The sequence below is a fragment of the Chionomys nivalis genome, chromosome 5 (assembly GCF_950005125.1).
Source record: "Chionomys nivalis chromosome 5, mChiNiv1.1, whole genome shotgun sequence".
NCBI lineage: Eukaryota > Metazoa > Chordata > Mammalia > Rodentia > Cricetidae > Chionomys > Chionomys nivalis.
In genome coordinates, this window is record NC_080090.1 from 95,661,367 (window position 1) to 95,683,166 (window position 21,800).

General features: G+C 39.3%; 1 protein-coding gene across 1 annotated transcript in view; it reads left to right on the forward strand.

Moving 5' to 3' along the window:
* Dpp10 (dipeptidyl peptidase like 10) overlaps positions 1-21,800 on the forward strand; it is a 742,401-nt gene that overhangs the window by 384,844 nt on the left and 335,757 nt on the right. Inside the window, exon 5 of the mRNA XM_057769460.1 lies at positions 6,769-6,843. Coding sequence (XP_057625443.1) covers positions 6,769-6,843 — 75 coding nt within the window. The remainder of the gene's footprint in view (positions 1-6,768; positions 6,844-21,800) is intronic.

The following is a 21,800-nucleotide window of genomic DNA, read 5'->3' on the forward strand; positions in this document are numbered from 1 at the left end:
TTCAATATACTAGTCCCAAATATTTGTTCTGATGTCTTTCAGAAGCTCAAGCGTACCATTGCAAACATTGACACATGTGGGACTAGGGACATGTCTCAGAGATAAAGAAAATCACTTGCCCTGTAAGCTTGAAATCTGAGTTCAGATATCAGAACCCATGTAAAAAAATCTAGGTGTAGTGGCATGCATCTATAATTGCAGCTCGTGGGAGGTAAAGATAGAGAGATCTGTGGAGATGTTGGCTAGCCAACAGAACTGTAATTGGTGACTTTCATGTTCAATAGGAGCTGCCAAAACAATAAAACACTTGAGGATACAATACTCAACACTGACCTCTGACCTCTACACACAACAGAAACACAACTTGCACATATACACAGATAAATAATATAGTGTGAAAATGATACATAAACATTTTTTCTAATGGCAACGTTGACTTAAAAAGCTCTGAGTAATTCTTCAACCACTTTATTTCTGCCCTCAAATACTAATCATTTATTTTCATATATTTTCCAAGTGTCTCCTGCTTACATCCTCACTTGTTTATGTTGGTCCCTTCTTCCTTAACTTCTTGATATTGCTTGTGTGGTTTGTCTTCCTAATTTCTTTTTTTTTTTTTTTTTTTTTTTGGTTTTTCAAGACAGGGTTTCTCTGTGGTTTTGGAGCCTGTCCTGGAACTAGCTCTGTAGACCAGGCTGGTCTCGAACTCACAGAGATCCGCCTGCCTCTGCCTCCCAAGTGCTGGGATTAAAGGCGTGCGCCACCACCGCCCGGCTTGTCTTCCTAATTTCTAGGGAAGCCTCAGATCAGCTCACTTTCAATCCATTTGCCAAAACAAAATTCTGTATACAAAACCAATCTTACTCCCTCCTTGGCTCTGGTGTTACCATTCATGATACGTCTGCCCTAGTCAATGAGTTGATAATGTGGTTTTCATATGATGTCGTCATCTAGACTCCCATCCCCTTCTTCCCTGAAAGCCTTTAATGCTACTTGTATGCTCCCTAGAGGGTTTCTTATAACATAATCAATGATTTCACTGAAATCATTATATATCATAAATTCTTCACCTACATTCTCCAAGTATGTAATAGGTTTATGCTTCTGGAAACTATCAAGAGCTGCTTTCCTCTCTCCCATCCTTGAAACCATTAACTTTCCCATAAACGAGCAAACTTCCACACCCCATGAAGGACACTCTTCCCCCATAATGAAACTATTACATAACAATTTTAAAACCATAGAACTTGGTGTTAAGCTATTAATTTCTGACTTTTCTTAGAAAAAAATTGAAGAAAAAACTTTACACATTTCCTCTAAGATGAGGAGTATCTAGTGCTGAGTGCTGTTCCTTCTTTGAGCAAGTCCAGTCAACCTTTCTTACCCTGGCATCCACAATCTTCTTTAAGTACTTTGTCTCTGCAGTTTGTTCGATTTCAGATATCAGTTCTGCTGTGGACCACAGCGGCACCTGATGCTTACCTTACTGTGACCAATATGTCATGAAAATACACTTAGTGAGGTTTCCTTTACCTTGTAGAACCTTCAGGAACCTTGCTGCTTCCCATACAGTGAATTACTTGTGTTACACTGAGTAACGCAGGATGTCTAAGACGCTGCACGTGTTTCTCAGGGGCATTAAATATCTCAGCATGTTAGTCTGTCAAATAGACTGTGTACATATTTGTGTTTATTGAGCCTATCCTTTTGCTGTTCTTTAAAGGAACTTCGCTTGTATGTAGAAAGCATGCCTTTTAATACCTTCCAGGACTCTCTATGCTGAAACAGTCACTATAGGCATTATTGTTTAGTAATGGTAAACACATACAGAAATCATTTGTTCTTCTGGTTAGATAGCTTAGTCAATAAGCATTGGAACCTGAATTCGATTCCCAGTACCCACATAAATGTAGAACAGGTTCTGCATGCTTATAATCCCATCATCAGTGAAGTGAGACATGAAGACAGGGCATTCCTGGAATTCACTGGAAAGCTAGCCTGGCCTACTTGGCTAAGTTCAGGGCCAGTGAGAAACCCTGACACAAACAAATAGTAGAAGGGACAGGAGGAGTAATTTTCTGATGTCATGTTTCGGCTCCTACATCCAGCCCTTACTGGTATGTATACCTACAACAACTTTTTCTGCAGCCCTTCGTCTCAACAGGAAATAAGCTGTGAAGGGAGCACAACAGTTACTATATGAAATTTCCCCAAACTCATGGTTCCTTTTGTAAAATTGTTTTCATTTATTTGTTGGGTGAGGGGATTCCTTTGAAGGCCAGAAGAGGGTTTTGGGTCCTCTGGAGCCGCAGTTACAGGTGCTGATGGAGGCTGAGAACAGGACTCTTGTCCTCTGGAAGAGGATCAATCACTCTTATCTGATAAGTCACCTCTCTACCCCTAGCTCTAATGTGAAGTCCTATCCAGTTGATACTCACTAGAATCATAGTATAGCACACAGATAAGGCCAATTTCAAGCAGCTTTCACTACTGTTAGATAGAACTTTTCCCTCAGATGCAAGAGATAATAACACAAATGCTTCATAGCAGTGACTCTCAACCTTCGTAATGCTGTGACCCTTTAATACAGTTCCTCACATTGTGGTCACCCCAATCCATAAAATTATTTCACTGCTATTTCATAACTGTAGTTTTCCTACTATAATGAATCATAATAAAATATCTGAAATGAAGGATAAGAGATATGTGACCCCAAAGTTGAAGACCACTACTTTATAGTAACATGAATTTGTGTAAAACCTCCAGAGTTTCATAAATTAATTACTAGATTATGGCATATATATGTATGTGGTATATATGGGGACATATGTGTGCAGATACAGACAAGAAGACTAGAGTACCTAAAGGGCCCTGCTATAGCATTCTGTCTTATTCCCTTGAGATAGTCTCTCATTAAGCCTTACACTGGCCTTGCAGCTAACAAGACCCAGCAACACCAGCCCCCTCATCTCCACAATGATAGGATTATGGGCAGACATAGAAACACCAGCCTTTTATGTGGGCTCTGGGATTTGAACTTAGGTCCTTGTGTTTTTACAGTGAGCATTCTCAGCCACTGAGCTACCTCTGTAGCTCTAGAATGAGTTTCTTATGTTCACATTATGGACCCCTCCATCCCAGATGACCAGTGCTCAGCTCTAGATTCAGCAGCTTTGGGCCCCTGAAAAGCTATTTGGAACAATTCCCAGTTTGTGTGCAGCCTAAACTAGAGGGAGTACAGTGATAATTAACAAAGTGTCAGACTGGATAATGGTAGGAACTGTAAAGACACTAAAATGTTGTTACCAAGGCCCAGACGCACCTGTGAAAACAGGAAGTTAATTTGTGTGAAGAATCTCACATAGGGGTGGATGGAACAAAGCATGTGAGATTCCTTTAAATAATTCATACCAGGCAGGGAAAAAATGTCTCCACCAAAAAGAATGAAAGCAACGAAGAACAAAAATACCCTCTGGCTGGTGAGATAACTAAAGGCCTGTGAAAGGAGCCTTCCTGAATTCCTTTTGCATTTCTGTGGCCTTGAGACAGCCTTACCATCTATAATGTTGGGGATTTCTAATCCCTAGGACAGAAGTGGTGACATCCGGTCACAAGGTTACCTGCCCCAGGCACTGCAGTTCTAGGATGGGTACTGTTCTTTAAAGAGATGACTGAACAGACAGTATCCTCCACATTGCTCTTTAAAACCTGTTATGGGAACACTGTCATCGCTTCTGTCCTAGGGATTAGATTTTTTTCCCCTGTCTGGTATGAACCAGTCACAGTTTTCACTGGCCTGTCTCTCCTTGGTTTTGCTTCTCAGGAAGGTGACTTGGTACTGACATGCTTTTTCATAGTCCTTCATTTCTGCTTCTTTTAAAAAGACTTCTTGATTTTTAAAAGCAAACCTTTTGGCCCCTACCATTGGATACCTTATTATATTTTTATAATGACATGTAAAAATACAGAATGGGAAATAAAGCAATTTACGCTCTTAAATTGTAATTTTGTTCTTGAAAATACCAAATGAATACCCGACAATTCCATTCATTTTTGACAACATGTGCCAAATGCCATAAGTTGGGGGGCTCAGTGATACAGAACTAACACCCTTAGATTCTGACTACAAATCCCACACCCTACAGTTAGCTGTATTCTTTCCAGCTTGACTGCTAGGTCAGACTCTTCTGTTATCTCTTCTAGTTTGGACAAATACTTCAGAGGCATGGGATTTCAGTAAGGAGGAGAAAGGAAAGGGAAGCATGGAACTGCAGGGAGGCAGTGAGTAATTATCCTTCAATCAAATAATTCGAGAATGCTGGCAACATTTAGCACTGGGGTATGATCTGAAAGTAATTTGCTGTCCTCATCCACAGCCAAACATGATGTCCTCTTTTAAAAATTTCCAAAAGAAAGGGGGTAGGGAAGCTTGCAGGGTGAGGAGAACTTAGTACATAGCCTGCTCTCCAAGACTCAGGCAAAAGAACATGGTATATGCGATGTAGGGCCCATTACTTCTTGGGGTAAACAAGTGGGGCTTGCTTTCCATGTGCCTCATTCTGTCTAATGGTGGTCAGGTTACCTTGAACACCTGGGCTACAGGAGTCTGCCTTGTTCATCATATCTTGCTTGCAGTCCTTTCTGTTTAGAGCCTGGTAACCTGCAGGGCCTGGGTTCTCTGACAAGGACTAACAGAGTCAAGCAGAGGGCAAGACTGAGGTCACTAGTTGATCACGAAGAAGAAAAATGCAAAGGAAGAGATCTGAGGAAAATGTCAGGCATGGCTTAAACGCAGGAGCCTGTGTCTTGAGTTTGGAGTGCATCATCTTCCTGGTAAATTGACATTATCACCATCCATTCAAGCATCAGCCTGAAAACTTAGATGCTTATCAGACATCATGATCAGGATGATTAAGGCTTTAATCACTGTCCACAGACTGAATAGAAAGCTACTCTCTTCCCCATATCTTGGTATTATTGAAAGCAGAAGGGGATTGGGGACAAGAGGAAAGGGAAATAGAAGAAACCTAGCTTCTTGTATCTTCCCTAGATAGCTTTGTGTGGATGTTACCTTGAAGTAAGATGTACAAAATGATTTACATAGGCAAGTCTCTGCAAATAATATGCAAACAATCTAGTTTGCTTAAAGTACTCAGACTATTTATTTTTGTTCCTATCAACTCAATTTTCCTGTCTTTCCCTTTGATATGAGTTCAACAAACACCTATATTTCATGTAAAACCATTTATCCACCTTCAATATATTTAACTTTCATCATGAATTTTAAATTACTTCTATCATTAGATCTGTTCAATAGTTAACTTATAAGCTCAGAATCCATCAGGTACACTGTAATTACAGTAGTTGTTTGGTATCAAATGCAATTAGTTATGTATTTGTGTTATACCTGATTTACCCAGAAAACTGCCTCTAAAGAAAGTTTGTCTTTGATGGATCTTTAAATACTTAAAGAGTTAAATAGGAAAAGAAAAAAAAAACAGACAAAAAATGGCAGCACACAGAATTTCACTATATCTTTTCTTTCTATTAACCAAACATGCAACTGTAAAAATCTTTTGTGTCTATTTCAGAATTTCAATAAGCCTTTACCTCAGTGCATGCATGTGTGTATGTATGCATACATTTGAAATATAGACGTATGTGTGTGTCAAATATAAATACGTATCTCAAAAATGTGTATACAGAAAGCAACATAGAGAGTCTCTGTGCGTATTGATGTGTGTCAAATGCAAACATATATCATAAATAAATATATATAGACAGTAATGTACAACACATACAGACATACAGATAGGGAGAAAGATTCAGGGGGGGGAGGAGGAAGAGAGAGAGAGAGAGAGAGAGAGAGAGAGATTGTATATAGCCCATGGTGGATATCACTTTTAGCCCTGACTCCGACTGGCAATGAAGTTGCAAAGTAGTCCTTCTGCTTCAACACTCCTAATTCTAGATTTATAGATTCACAGGTATGAGACACATACCTAACTCAGCATTTTTTTCTGTTTAGAGAGTTTCATATAACTCGGACTTTCCTCAAGCATGCTAAATAGTTGAAGATGAACTTGAACTTGTGATTCTCCTATCTCTACTCCCTGGGTGCCCACTCATATAGTCATGGGATGATCCAGGGCTTCCTGCATACAAGGCAACACTGTATCAAATGAATACCATTCTAGCCCCATTTTTCCTCAGTTATAAAATGATTGCTTTTTTAAGTATTTACACATAAAATGGCTCCTTTCATGTCTTTTCTACAAAACTGTTAGGTAAGATTTGTCAAAACTTTGATTTAAATATATTCACGGTGATTATAGATGCATGCACAAGACCAGTACTAACCCTGGCCACACAAAATCCCAGTATAAAGGGAGGGAGGCGGGCAGGAAACGCTACCTGCTGAGGAGCTGTTGGTATGTGATGGCTGCTGGGAGAGTAAGAGGAAGCTTTCTTTACTTATGAAATCATTGGTAGATCAACCACATACCTGGCTAGCCTCACTCCCAAAATAGGTGGACAGTAGAAAGTGGACTAGATGGAGGAATGGATGATTGGGGGGGGGAGATTGTTGGGGGAGGTAAATTGTCTGAAATTCTCAGCAATTAACAAAACAAAACAATGACATTGTCTGTTTCAGAAGAGTATATTGATGATTCCGATTTCTTCCATATTTGACATAAGTACTCAACCCACTTTCTTGGTTATTCATCTCCTTAAAATAATAAACCCTCTTTCTTTTTCTTCTTCTAGGTAACTTTTAAAGCATCCAGACACTCAGTTTCCCCAGATTTAAAGTATGTTCTTCTGGCATATGACGTCAAGCAGGTAAAGGAACTCTTGCTCTTTCTACAGAAAACTTTCTGTGTGGACACTGAGACAGCATTTATGGTTATATTGAGAATGGCTTGGACATGCGGAGTTTGCTTTGGGAAAGAGATGGCTGAAGGCAACACAGTTGACTAGCCAATAACTAGAACAAACTGTCAAGTGACAGTGACAAATGTATTAGCTTTTAGGAAATATGACAGAGACGTGCTTGCTTTCAGGATAAGCCCATCAGCATCCGGGAAAGTGTCTTGGGTGTATGTAGGTCAGAGACTTTCCTACTAGATGTGTTCTGAGCTCAGTGTATACACAAGGAGAATACTGTTTGAAATAACAGATAGCATATGCTTTGGTGGTGTGTTTAAAGTTTTCCGCGTGTGTGTGTGTGTGTGCGTGTGTAGGCATCCATGGTCTACAGAATACTTTAATGGTCAGAGGATAACTTGAAATAGATGGTTTTCTTTCTACTATCTGGGTTCTAGAGATTGAGGTCAACAGTCTTAGTGACAAGTGTCTTTACTCACTGAGCGATCTTGCTAAGTCAGGATTTCTTTGTATGTTTTATGGATATTGTGCAGAATCTGTAAATTATTACTTGTGGCAAGTGTGGGCTTTCACATTCTGAATCATTTTGCCAGCTAGTGGTAATTCTGTGTGTGTGTGTGTCTGTGTGTGTGTTTGTGTGTGAGCACATAAATGTAAGTATGTACTTATGTATAATTTGTAAAATGGTAGGTATGTACATGCCAGGAAACACATATGAAGGTGAGGAACAATCTTTGTGTTAGTCCTCAACTTCCATCTTGCCTAAGAAAGGATCTCTTTGCTATTTTTTTTGCTTCTATATTCCAGGTTTAAGGTCTGTGAGCTTCTGTGGGTACTTCTGTCTCCTCTCCCCATTTCCATAGAAGCAATGGAATCCCAGACTTTGTATTTTGGGTCTGTGTTTTGCCAAGGTTCTGAGGATTCAAACTTAGGTTCACAGCCACTGCTTTTGCATACAGAGCCATATCCAACACCGTTGATGGCATTTGAATATTAGCTACATAATCTCAGAAAATACCCAAAGTAGGACAACAAAAGAAATAAAGTTTTAGCAAACACAGTATTCTTTTCTCCATCACTGCTTCATTATTCTTCTCCAGCTTCAGAGCACAATTAGAACATACATATAGCAAGTAGGTATTTTGTACATAGGTATGATTTCCACAGTTAAAAATCAGAGTAAGTGTTAAAAGGCAATTCAGCACATTAGTTTCTGTAGAGAATAAATGATAGGAGATTATTCAAGGAAGTTTTATGAGCTTTAGGACAGACAATAAAAATTTATGGAGTTAAGGCAGAAAACCTCATATAATGCATCGAAAGACTCCAAACACATGATATTTCACAGTTCAGAAGACTTGATGTTCAATGTGTTAGCCTTTTGGAGTGTACATCTTGTGTCTCTTTAAAGCTTATGCTTTTACTAAAAGTAATGTGTTCTGAAAAAGATGGTGAGATTGTCATTACAGGTTTATGTCCCTGTTCAGAGTCTTTGGGTTTTTGATTAACTGTTGCTCTCCCAGTACTTTCCTCAGTTTCAAATTTTGGAAGCAACATGTTACAATGAGAAAAATGTCTTTTATATGCAAAAAATAGAAAAATATTAAAATATACTATAAGGTCGTAAACTAATGTTACCTGGAGGAATTTAAATTTGACTTGCCATATAAAAAATATAATGAAATTTTATTTTTTGATTATATGTTTGACATGAGTAGTGTGTGTGCATGTTGTGCGCACACACATGCACTCATGTGTATGTATCATGATACATAGTATATATGACATGGTACATGTCAGATGACAGTTTTGGAAGTTGCTTCTCTGATTCTACTGTGTAGGTCTGAAATACTAGATTCAGATCATCAAGTTTAGTGGCAAATACCTTTACACACTGATCCATTTTGCTGACCCAAGACCATTGATATGTTAGCATGTGGTAAAAGCCATTGCAATCAAGACTAGAGCTATCAACAAGATGAGCACTCATAGCAATTAGAAGGCATCTAGAACTCAGAAATGGGTCTCTTGAATGTAGCAGGTGAGTTATAGAGAGAGTGGCAGAACAGTCCAGCCATATAAATTATAGTCTTTTCCACAAATGGTGATGGAATGAATAGATATCCACAGTCAGGAAGAAAACAAGGGACCAGCAAGATGGATCAGTGGGTAAGGGTGCTTACCACCAAGACTGGTGTTCTGAATTTGAGCCCCAGGACCATATATAGTAGAAGAAGTAAACTGGCGCTTACCAGTTTTTGTCTGACTTCTACTTGTACACTGTCATCTACACGGATGTTTCCTCAAACACACATAAAATGCAAAAAATAAAATGTAATAAAAGCTTTTAAATAGAAATGAAAAAGGGAGACAGAGAGGGGAGAAAGAAGACAAAAGGAACAGATAAAAGTATATTAGAATAAAAAAAATCACTTAAACTAACTTCATTCTAATCTCTTGTGCAAAATAAGAATGAATTCAGACTGAATCCAAATATAAATGTATATGTAATTGGTAAAGAAACCCAAATTGTATTTAGTGTCTAAGACTAAGGAAACGTTCCTTAAACAATACACTGGGAGTAAAGTCTATGGAACTGGAAACTGTTGTTCTGTGCAAAGATGCACTAGGATAGTAAAATTTCAAACTAGAGCCTGTGAGAAATATTTGCAATAACATATTTAGCAAAGGATCCATGTGGTAGTTTGAATGAGAGAGGTCCCCCACAGGCTCAGGTATTTGAACATTTAGTCCATTGGTGTTGCTATTTGGAAAGGGTTAGGAGGTCTGGTTTTGCGTGAGGAAGTACGTGTGTCATTGGGGATAGGATTTGAGAATTTATATCATAGTCTCTCTTCAGTTTTCTTGTTCTGCTTTGTGCTTGAGGTTAAGATGTATATTATAGCTTTCTGCTCTATCTGCCACGCCTAATGCCTGCTGCCGTGTTTCCCCAACATGATAGTCACTTATCCTTCTGAAACCATAGCTAAATAAATTCCTCCTTCCTTAAGTTACTTTTGATCACACTGTTTTTATCACAGCAATGGAAATGTGACTAATACAAGCAACAGATGTAAAGCATTCTCAGAATGGAATATTAAGAGCAGAGGGAAAATATCTATATGAAAAGAAAAGGAACCCACACCAGTAAAGGACTCATGAGAGATGCTATCCACATTTCAAAGTCTTTAGACTTTGTAGAACTTTGTAGACTAGTAGAACCCACTTAAAACCAAAAATAACATCTATAAAAATGGATCAATTATTAAAAAAGAACAACAGTGTTAGCACTGAATTATAGCAGCACAGAGAGAAATTAGATCACTCCAATATTGTTGCTAGGATTGTGTAAGAGGGTATTGATGGTGGTGTCGATAACAACCAAACTTGTGCTACCATCCAACCTAGCATGTGCACACTAAGGTAGTTTTTCCAGTGACATGAAACCTAGATTCACACCAAGCTTTTTATGTGTATACTTATAGTAGTATTTAGTTATTTACCTTTTCATTTGCCTGGTTGTATGATTGTTTCTTTTTCAACTTATTAATGTTTGACAAGAGATCATGTTATATAGCCAAGGATTGCCTTGAAACTATATAGCTTTATTTTTAATTACTTGAGAGACCTGAATACAGTTCAGTCCATAGAGAACTTTACTAGCACACATAAATCCTGGTATTTAATCACCACCTACCATATAAATGAGGCAAGATGGTGCATGCTTGCAATCCCAATTTTCAGGAGGTAGGGGAAGGAGGAACCAGACTTCAAGCTTCCTGGCAAAACAGAGAGTTAGAACCAATACTGGCATATATGAGACCCTGTTTGTTACCGTAAACAACTCAGATGCTATTTCTTTAGTGAATGGCTAAATAGTTGCAAATTAATGAAATAGTATACAACTCATAAATATAAAGGAAATTGATTAGATACATACAAGAACAGGCATGACTATCCAGGCTTACAAATGAATTTTTAAAAAGCAGTCCACAAATCTTCTGAGTATGGGTTCTGAGTATGTCATTCTGGTGATAAGAAAATTGAATGAATACAAAGTCCTAAGTTTCTCTCTCTCTCTCTCTCTCTCTCTCTCTCTCTCTCTCTCTCTCTCTCTCTCTCTCTCTCTCTCATATGTATTGTTTTTCTTAAATCTCTGACTTGTATAACCATCTTTTCTGTATGAAACTCAACCCTGATCTGGCCTCTTTTTTCTTCTTCTAAGTTTCTGCTTATTCTGCCATATTATATTTCTATATGGGGCTGATAATTTCTCAGTGGGTAAAGGTACCTAACACCAAGCCTGATAACCTGAGTTCATCCTATGGACCCACATATTAGAGGAAAAGAGCAGAACTGTCATCTTAATTCTACACACATGCTATGAAACTCGTAGACTCACACACATACACACGTACATCTATAAACATGTATGCTAAAAGACATAAATAGAATGTAACTAGAGGGCACAGGCGAGAGTAGAAGAGCTGCCCTTGTCCCCCTTGTCTTCCAAGCAATAGTGAGTATGATAGCAAGATGTCCTTTCGCTCTCACCCTATCACATGCACCTTACCCTCTCCAGCTGTAGCATTTGGGAAAGCAGGCCCTGTACCTTGCCTGGGCAACACAGTAGAGCTGACCCTGTTGATAGGGTTGCAGGTGAGTAGACCCCAACAATGTGAGCATGGGAAATCTGCTCATACCCCTCATCTGTCATCCTGTGGCATGGGCAAGGGAGAAATGCTCTCCCCACTTCCTTATCCTTCACTTGTGGTCATGAGAGCAGGAAAACTGTCCCTGCCCCAATCAACTGCAACACTCAGGGGAGTGGCCCCTATACCTCACCTGGGCAACACAGTCAAGCTGTTCCTGGTGGTGTAGATGTGGGGGAGCTGGTCCTGAGGGAATAAAAACAGGAGAAATAGCCCCACTCTTTGTTCTTTGCTGTAAATGGTGAAGTAGCAGGGAAATGCTGGAGAGCTAGTAGTGAGGATAAGGGAGAGCTGATGAACTGACCGACACTGCAACCACCCAGGCCCAACCATGGCTATGTTCTACCCCAACATCAATCCCATCGAAGATCTGCTGGAAAATGTGAAGGGACCAGTCCTGTAGATCCAAAGCTGTATGATATCTGCAACAACAAGACAAGAACAGGGTATCCAAGAGAAGTCCCAGTGAGGACCCAGTGTCAATAGTGTAGCAGAAATCAGAGGCCTCAAACCAGACCAATGACTCTGCAATAAACACTTGCAAGTGAAGGTATATGGTCTAAAGGGTGTACTGCGTGACTCACTGTGTCACGCTTCAGCTTCCATGATGAGATCTCTCTTTTTCTTTTCTCTTAAATTTTATTTTATTTTTTTTGGGGGGGGTATGTTGTAAGGGCATAGGGCAGATGCAAAAGTATGGGGACATGAATGGGATTAAAATGTATGATGTGAAAGCCACAAAAAACAAATAGTTTTTTTAAAAAGTAACTAGAATCACGTGACAGAATGGCTCATGTTTTGATTTTAGAAGAAAATATTTGTTTATATTCAGAATTTCTATGCTTAAATATTTATTGGCATGTAAATCAAAGAACATTTCCTCACATATTTTGTGCATTGTGTGAGCCTTAATTCTAAAGTAAACATGTCTATGTTACCATCACCTGGACTAAGAAAGCAAAGCTTTGCCAAATGCATGTCCAACCACTTGCATGGTTGTGCACATTTTACTCTTTAGCTCTGATGGTTTTGTACTTGATATAAATAGTCTCATGAAGTATATTCTTAGGTTTTTACCCTTTCTTGTCAAAAGTTGTATAGAACTTACCCACGGCTCTCAGAAATTCTGTGATAAATTGTACCTTCTTACTACTGTATCCTATGCTACACTATATATCATGACTGATCCACTCCACTGCTGATTTAGCTGTGAAAGCTGTCCATGAGTAAAGTACTGTGTTGATTAAAGGATTTTTTTCTCCCCCTCTTTTCTCCGTGTGACCCTGCTTCTTTTGCTCTCTCTATCAAAATAAGTTTACACAAGACAGCAAACTGCTAAGCATTCAAATTTTGTGAGACAAATGAGAACTGGGTTCGTCACTGTAAATGCCATGAAGCTCCCATAACTTGGATATTGATACAATTTTCTAAGGAGGGGCAGGCTCAGAGATGTTAACCCCCTCATTCTTAGGCTCTGCTTTGGTAGAGTTGGATACATCCTACTGGTTGCAGATGTCCCAGTCTTCTATCACACTATCATTGGCTTAAGAACCATCGAGGATTAAGCTGTGTTCAGATATAATCATTATCACAATTACATTTATTTTGAACTGAATTCTAACTAATTAAAAACAATGTAATTTCCATTCCATATATTATATATTTTAATTTCTTTTGCATTTTGTTTGTGTGTGAATTCATATGTGTGCTGCAATACAAAAGTGGAAGACAGACGAGAGCTTGCGAGAGTCAGCTTTTGTTTACCATGTGGGCTCGGGGGATTAAACTCAGGTTGGCTGGCTTGGTAGCAAATACTTTTTCTTGCCAAGCCATCTTTCAGACTGAGGTATACATTGTATTTGATACTCAAGTGGCATCTGTGATTTCTCCAGGCTTAGTGATTATACATCTTCATGTTTTAAATTATTCCTAAAACAGTAGCTGTCTAAGTGACACATGGGTGCATTTAGGTGACATAAAATTGAAAATATTTTAAGCCAGGTGGTGGTGGCGCATGCCTTTAATCCCAGCACTTGGGAGGCAGAGGCAAGTGGATCTCTGTGAGTTCGAGACCAGCCTGGTCTATAAGAGCTAGTTCCAGGACAAGCTCCAAAGCTACAGAGAAACCCTATCTCAAAAAAAAAAAAATACAAAAATGAAAATATTTTAAAGGACTTAAACAATTTTATTGTATTTTAGTGTGGTATGTGAATGTGCTTGTGTGTGTGTGTGCTCCTATGTGTCCATGCACATGAATGTTCATGTGTTTATGTGCACACAATTATGTGCAATTCAAAGGAAAACTTGCAAGATTTCTCCTTCCAAAACAGGGTTGTTGAGATTGCATTTACATTAATAGACTTAGTGGTAAGGACCTTTATTCTCTGAGCTATCTGCTCAGACCTACAAATGTTTTTAAAGTAGAAACAAAACTTTCCAGTGTGATTAACCTTGATCTAATCCAAGCTTTCTGAGATGAATATTGGTGGTTAAAAATCATTCTCCCTGCCAGATGTCTGTCTCTTGGTTACTTGGAATCTGTGTATTAATAGTTTGAATCCACATTTTAGTCAGCAGCTGACAACAATGAGATTTTGGACCATTTGGTTTATTCAGTATGTGGATTCTTAAGTCATCTTTGAACACTCTTCAGTATTTTGTACATAACATATTAAAGATTAACATAAATGGAAACAATTATTTTTAAAACTGTTATTTTCCTAATTTATGGATTTTTTTATTTATTCTGTTTCAAAGTATGGGGGCTGGGGAGGTAGCTTGGTAGTTGGGAATGCCATTGCGCTTCCTAATGACTGGAATTCGATTCCAAACACTAATGTTAGGTGATTGATAACCACCCATAACACCCTCTCTAGAGGATCCAACATCCCCTTCTGCAATCTAAGAGCACTGCACTCAAGTGCGCGCACACACACACACACACACACACATATGCCAAAAGTAAGAAAAATTAACTTATACTACATGACAAGTGGACTTTATTGCTTTACACTGTCAGTTTCTTCCTTATTATGTTTTATGTTTGTGGTCAGTCACTAATTAGATGTATTTAGCTGTTTCAGTGTAATTGTAGTGGTCTTTTAAGCATTAGGGTGCATAATTTCTGCAAAAATTAGCTCCTTTAGAACACAAGAGAAGCTGAAAGATTCCCTTACATCTGTCTAGTACTGGGAACATATGGTATCTGCGTGTTTACATGTATACACGCATTCATGTGTGCAGTTTACATCTATGCAATACTGGGAACATATGGTATCTGTGTGTGTACATGTATACACTCGCTTATGTGTGCAGTTGCACGTGGAGTCAGCCCTAGTCAACACGTTAGTTCTCAGTAGCCATCCATATTGTTTTGAGATAGTGCATTTCAGTAGCCCATGTCTTGCCCATTCTGCTAGGCTGAGTGGTCCTTCTCTTTCTGTTCTCCCAGCTCTGGGATTACCACAGTACGTGCATCACATATTTACATGGGTTCCAGGGCTCAAACTCAGGCCCTTGTGTGTGCAAAGCAAACATTTTACCAATTGAACTGTATTCCACTTCCAGGAATATGCCACTCCATCTCTGCAGCTTGCTGCATGTTACTGTCTGTTCTCCACACTCCACACTCTGCAGAGTGGATTTGATATTCTCTAGATTTGGCTGCATCCACACTATACTGTAGGTCCATAGACAAAGTCCTCTTTATGATAAATATCTATTTTAACTATGAAGTAATCGCTGTAAAATGAATCAGGCACGCACTACTGCTTGAAAAAGTAACTCTTCTCTAGTGAATTATCTAATTAAATTATGTGTCTTAATACCTCAGTGCTTTACAATTACACAGAAATCTTCAAGAAGTCTGTGGGAGTACAGTCTGGCCATGGGATTGTCTAAGCCATTAAGCTTCATACATTTGAGCTGTGCCATTATTTTGACTAATACTATTAATGATAAACTTATAGCTAGACCATGGAAATGGCTCAGTGGATTATAGCATTTTCTTTACAAGTATTAGAACCCAAGTTTGGACCTTCAGCACTCACTTAGAAAGTCAGGAATAGCTATGCATTTGCTTTTAACCTCAGTGTTAAGTAGTGGAGGTAGAGACAGGATGACAGGGCTTGCCGGCTGCCAGTTTTAGTGAGATACTGTCTCAAGAGAATAAGATACAGATTGATGGGGCAGGATGCCTAATGGTTCCTGATATACACAGATGCAAGCCCCTGCACATACATGTGTGCATACACAGACATATGCAAAAGCACACAATAAACAGTTTAGCAAAAGTGCAGTCTAGATTAATGAGTATATTCTGATGCATGAGACAGTTTATTCATCCTGCTATCTTCCCTGTCTTCCCCGTCTTGTTTGTAGCTGCTGCTGCTGCTAAATTACTTGTCTAGTAAACACTCTCCTTACTAAAGCAAGGTTATAAGGCAGGAGCAAAATTAGTATAAATTATATAAACACCTACATGTGTATAAATAAATAGCTATACAAAAGAATGTAGAAGAGGAAGGGGTGCAGGAGAATTTGAAGAAAAGTACTGGAAACTGTTCTGCATTTTGTAAAATAGCTATTCATATATCCATTGTTTTATCACAAATGTAACCACCTAATGTGAAACTGCCTATTTTTCTAAAAAAAATTTATTACATTTACTTGTTTATTTTTTGTGCTTGTATGTGTGTAATCATGCAGATCATATTGCATGTGTGTAAGTAAAAAGACAGCTTGTAGGAGTCTGTTTCCTCCTTCTATCATGTGGGTTTGTTTATGGAACCTAAGGCATCATACTTGTCAGTGATTTTCTTTACCCACTGAGCCATCCGGCTAACCTGGTCTTGTCTTTTTTATGCTTTATGCATATGTGGGAAATATAAAAATGATCGGCTTATACAGCTTTGCATATGCTACAATACTCAGGTGATTTGATGTAGGAATTGCTCTAGCAGGCATCTTCATAGGTAAACATATGGATATTGGTTTTAGTTGAGTAAATCCCTGACATGTGTGTATTTATGTGTACCAATAAACTTGTACCTATGTACATCCACTCATGCTGTGTGTTTGTGTGTGTGCACACACACACGTGTGTGTTATAAGTACACATAAGCATGTTGAGGGCAGTGGTTCAAGTCCTATGTCTTCCTCAATCACTTTTCTGTCTTATTTATTAAGAAAGAGTTTCTGACTGAACCTAGAATTCCCCAGTTATGGTAGACTATCAGCTCATGGACAACAAGGGACTTGCCTGTTTCTACTTTCCAAGTAGTGGAATTCCATATTTGTAGACCACCATACCCAGCTTTTCACATGAATGAGTACAAAAACTGTGGACCTTGCACTTTCAAGGGAGCGTTTTACTGATTGAGCCCTCATTAAAGTGGCTCTGATCACAGAAGTTTTAGTAAATGAATATAATTCATTAATGGAAGAAAACACATTGTGTCCCAAGTTTCCTAGTGCACACACTATTCACCTATGATTCATTTTTTATCACGGATCACTTTAAAATAACAGAGGACACAACAAAACATACCATGGCTATTACCCTATAAAATAGAACTGCTCTGGCTGCCCAGTACTGATTCCATAACAAGACAGTAATTTGTTGTACAAGGGCTTTTGCTATGGAATTCTTGAAGTGGTTGGCTTTGGAGGGCCAGCATGGTATACATTCTGTGACTGATGGCAGAGGTGGCAGCTATGTCCGTGGTGTGCCTTGACTGAGCTGAAGGAAGGGCATCTGCACTTCTTCACTTACATAATTGACAAGCAGAACTGGATGCCAGCCCAGAGTCTTAGTGGTTTTCATGTGAGCCTCTCCATGGGCCACTTGAGTGCTCACATGGCATGACATCTAGCTTCTTCCAGAGTGGTGATTTGACAGAGCCAGGTGGACTCTACAGTGCCTTAAAAATTATTAAAACATAAACCTCATCAATTATTTCTTCCATTGTACCCTATCACATGGGAACAGCTATACTTCCAGGTGGGACATGCTATCTAAAGGCATACAAGTAAGAGATGAGAGTCATTTGTGGCACTTTTGGTCATCATCCATTCAGAGACAGAGTAGTTGAACTGTATAAAGTCTCAGTACAGTAAACCATATGATCACCATGTCACTGGCCAAGCAGATATGATGGTATTTTAAAGAAATGCTGATACCTTTCAATCTGACCAACAGACTTTTGAAACAATGAACTCAAGAAATGAGAATTCCTCCAGAAATTTTATACTGAAAGAAGGAAAAGCCTTCAGTAGGGGGAGTACATTTTTTTTCCCAAAAAGAGATTTACATATGTTAGACACATGTTAGAGAATGAGACTGAAGCCCAGACAATAACGAGTCAGTAGTGGGTGGAACCACACCTAGACCAGAACTGCTTAAATGAGCACATCACTAATCACTATTTAAAGCTTGGTGTCACTGCAGGACTCCAAAGATGGACTTTGAGGGTCACTGGATTTCTTTGTTTCTCTTGCCAATGTGGCCACATTAAATAAAATCTCTTTGTTATTATATTTTTCTCACTGTTACTTTGCCAATTTTGTGTGTGTTGTGTGTGTGTGTGTGTGTACATGTGTTTATCTGTGGTTCTGTGCATGTGGGAAGTGTCAATGAAAGCCAGAAGAGGGCATTGGATCCCACTGTGCTGGAGCTACAGGCAGTTGTAGCCCTATGTGTGTGCTTGGAGTTGCACTGAGCTTCTCTGAAAGAACAGTACACAATATTAACTGTCAAGACATCTCTCAGCATAACTTACCTATTTTAATTGGCTTCTCAAGGACAAGTTCCCAGTTTGTGCTTCTTGAAAACCAGACTGTTGCCACAAGTTGGGTAACACCTGCAAAGTATACTGTGGGATAATGCTCTTATTCACTGTAAAGATTTGTCACTTGTACTAGTTTAATAAAATGCTGATTGGCCAGTAGCCAGGCTGGAAATATAAGCAGTTACCAGACTAGGAGAATTCTGGGAAGAGGAAGCAAGATGAGAATGCATTACTGAGAAATGGTACCAAGCCATGTGGCTAAACATACATAGGAATTATTGGTTAATTTAAGTTGTAAGAGCTAGTTAATAATGAGCCTGAGCCAAGAGGTCAAATATCTTATAATTAATATAAGCCTCTGTGTGTTTCTTTGAGACTGAACAGCTTCAGGATCAGGCTGACGGAAACTTAAGTCTACAAAAATGAGATAAATACTACATGATAAATGTTAATGAAGTGAGGTAGCTTAGAAGATGGCTCAGCAGTCACAGACAGAGAATGTGTTTGGTGTGCATGAGGACAATGGCTTATCCTGCATAGACTGGTGCTGTTTTCACAGCTTGTGTGTATGTATGTGTGAGTGTGTGTGTGTCTGTGTAGGGTGGAAATGGCTGACATTAGTTTAAATAAAAAAGGATCGAAAAACAGGTGATTTAATAGAATACAGAATTGATATCATGTGTAATTGAAAAGTGGTAGTTCAGGCCGAGTTAATAGTGAAAAGCTTGTGGTCTGAAGTTCAAGGGTGATGTTGAAACAGGTTTTTCTCTTTACATAAGATACTTATTAGAAAAGATAGTAATGCCTCCAAGGAGGAGGCACATAACAATGTGACAGGAATCCCAGTTAAGCTCAGGACTAAGTAACAAAGAGGTGAGCAGGAGACTGAGAGTTTCCTTGTTGTGGTCCACAACTGATTGCTGCTGATGGTAACCAGTGGTGCTGAGCTTTAACAGCCATTCCCATGATTCAAGGCGGTGGTTACACAAAGATCTAGAGAAACAAGTTACTTTAGTTCTGGAAACCAAATTACTGTAGTTGCAAAAATTGTCACAGTTCAACCAAAATAGTGCTTTATAAAGTTAGCACATTCCAGAAGTTTTCACATGATAGTCCAACTCTGTTAAATCAGACACTAAGGTGGAAAAGGAATGAGGGCCAGGACAAACTGTAATTTGGCTCTGAGGTTGTAGCATTCCAACCACCCCACAGCGGCTGAAGTTCTCGTCAGGTCCTCAGCCTGGAAGGTGGTTCAGTGGAGGGTGCGGATCTATCCGGGAACTTTGGTTCACAGAGCCTTTAGTCTAGAGGCTGCACAGAATAGGGATGATATGAATTTTTCATTGCACAAATAAAACTTTTCACATCCAACTATTACTGGTGCAGGTTGCACACCTGCGGAGATTCCCAGTGTCCTGTATCCTGGGACAAAGAACTGGACCAGAGACACGTGAATGGTGATAGAAGTAGAAATAGTGCATTAGAAAGGAGAAAGGCACTCCTGAGGGTGGGGCGGACACAGACCTGAGACCTCCTGTGAGGAGCCTTCTCCTGTAGGTATAGAAGGGAGCATTGTTTGAGGATGCTCAGTTTGGTCACATGTAACCCCACTGGGGAGAGATCTCCAGGCCTTCTGCCATCTGATTTCCTGTGTTAGATCTTATCCTCATCCGACTCTGCTGTCACAAAAGAGCAGCAGGAAGGTGGATTCCACACAAGGAAGGCATCTCTAACATTGCCTCTGTACTCTGTGTGGATGTGGCCAACCTACTGTGTGATTTCTAATGCAGATTGATACCTGCCCATGCCAAGTGCAGGGCAAGGGAGTCATACACCTAGGGAGAAAGCTATGTCTTTGCAACTAAGCTGTCAAGTTTGAAATCCTACAGATCCTGTAATTCATGCCACAGTGTTTAGTCAGAAGGGACAGCTTGTTCTCTTTAGCTGTGTCCATCATGAAGATCATCAAATACAGAATAACATATTCTAAATGAGTGGGATAATAGTAATTCTTAGTGTAAATGGAAAACCTCAATTAAGCAACAAAACAATACAGAATATGGGTACATAGTAATAAATCCTTGAGCCATATTTTCTGATTATGCCGGCACAGCACTGTTTGGACTCCTAATTGGTGTTAACACTAATTAATTTTTGCATTGCTTTGGTGTTGCCTTTTAAGAAAGAAAACAGTTAAAGACTGTGTTAGGGGAATAGCTAATTTGCAGGTAGTAGTGTAGCCTGCTGGGCATCTTCATTCGTAAATGGAGAAAACCTCAATTTTTCTGAGGAAAAAAAGAGTGAAAATATAAATAGAGTCATAAGGTCAATGTATTTTTTAAGCCCTCAATTGTAAAATGACCAGTTTATTCATTTATTTATTAAAGATTTCTGCCTCTTCCCCGCTACCGCCTCCCATTTCCCTCCCCCTCCCCCGATCAAGTCCCCCTCCCTCATCATCCCAAAGAACAATCAGGGTTCCCTGTCCTGTGGGAAGTCCAGGGACCACCCACCTCCATCCAGGTCTAGTAAGGTGAGCATCCAAACTGCCTAGGCTCCCACAAAGCCAGTACGTACAGTGGGATCAAAAACCCATTGCCATTGTTCTTGAGTTCTCAGTAGTCCTCATTGTCCATTATGTTTAGCGAGTCTGGTTTTATCCCATGCTTTTTCAGACCAAGGCCACCTGGCCTTGGTGAGTTCCCGATAGAACATCCCCATTGTCTCAGTGTGTGGGAGCCCCCCTTGCGGTCCTGAGTTCCTTGCTCGTGCTCTCTCTACTTCTGCTCCTGATTTGGACCTTGAGATTTCAGTCCGGTGCTCCAATGTGGGTCTCTGTCTCTGTCTCCTTTCATCACCTACCACTCTTGGGAATATACCCAAGAGATGCCCTATCATACAACAAAAGTATATGCTCAACTATGTTCATAGCAGCATTATTTGTAATAGCCAGACCTGGAAACAACCTAGATGCCCTTCAATGGAAGAATGGATGAAGAAAGTATGGAATATATACATATTAGAGTACTACTCAGCAGTAAAAAACAATGACTTCTTGAATTTTGCATGCAAATGGACGGAAATAGAAAACACTATCCTGAGTGAGATAAGCCAGACCCAAAAAGAGGAACATGGGATGTACTCACTCATATTTGGTTTCTAGCCATAAATAAAGGACATTGAGCCTATAATCCGTGATCCTAGAGAAGCTAAATAAGAAGGTGAACCCAAAGAAAAACATATAAGCATCCTCCTGACCAGTTTTTTTTTGTTTTGTTTTTTGTTTTTTTTGTTTTTTTAGAAAAGAAATTTACTTTGGGATTGGGGAAGTACAGTGGACAGAAGCATGGGGTTTGCTTTTGATTGTGCATTGTACATATGAATAGTAGGGTTTGCTCATGTGCCCCTGTAA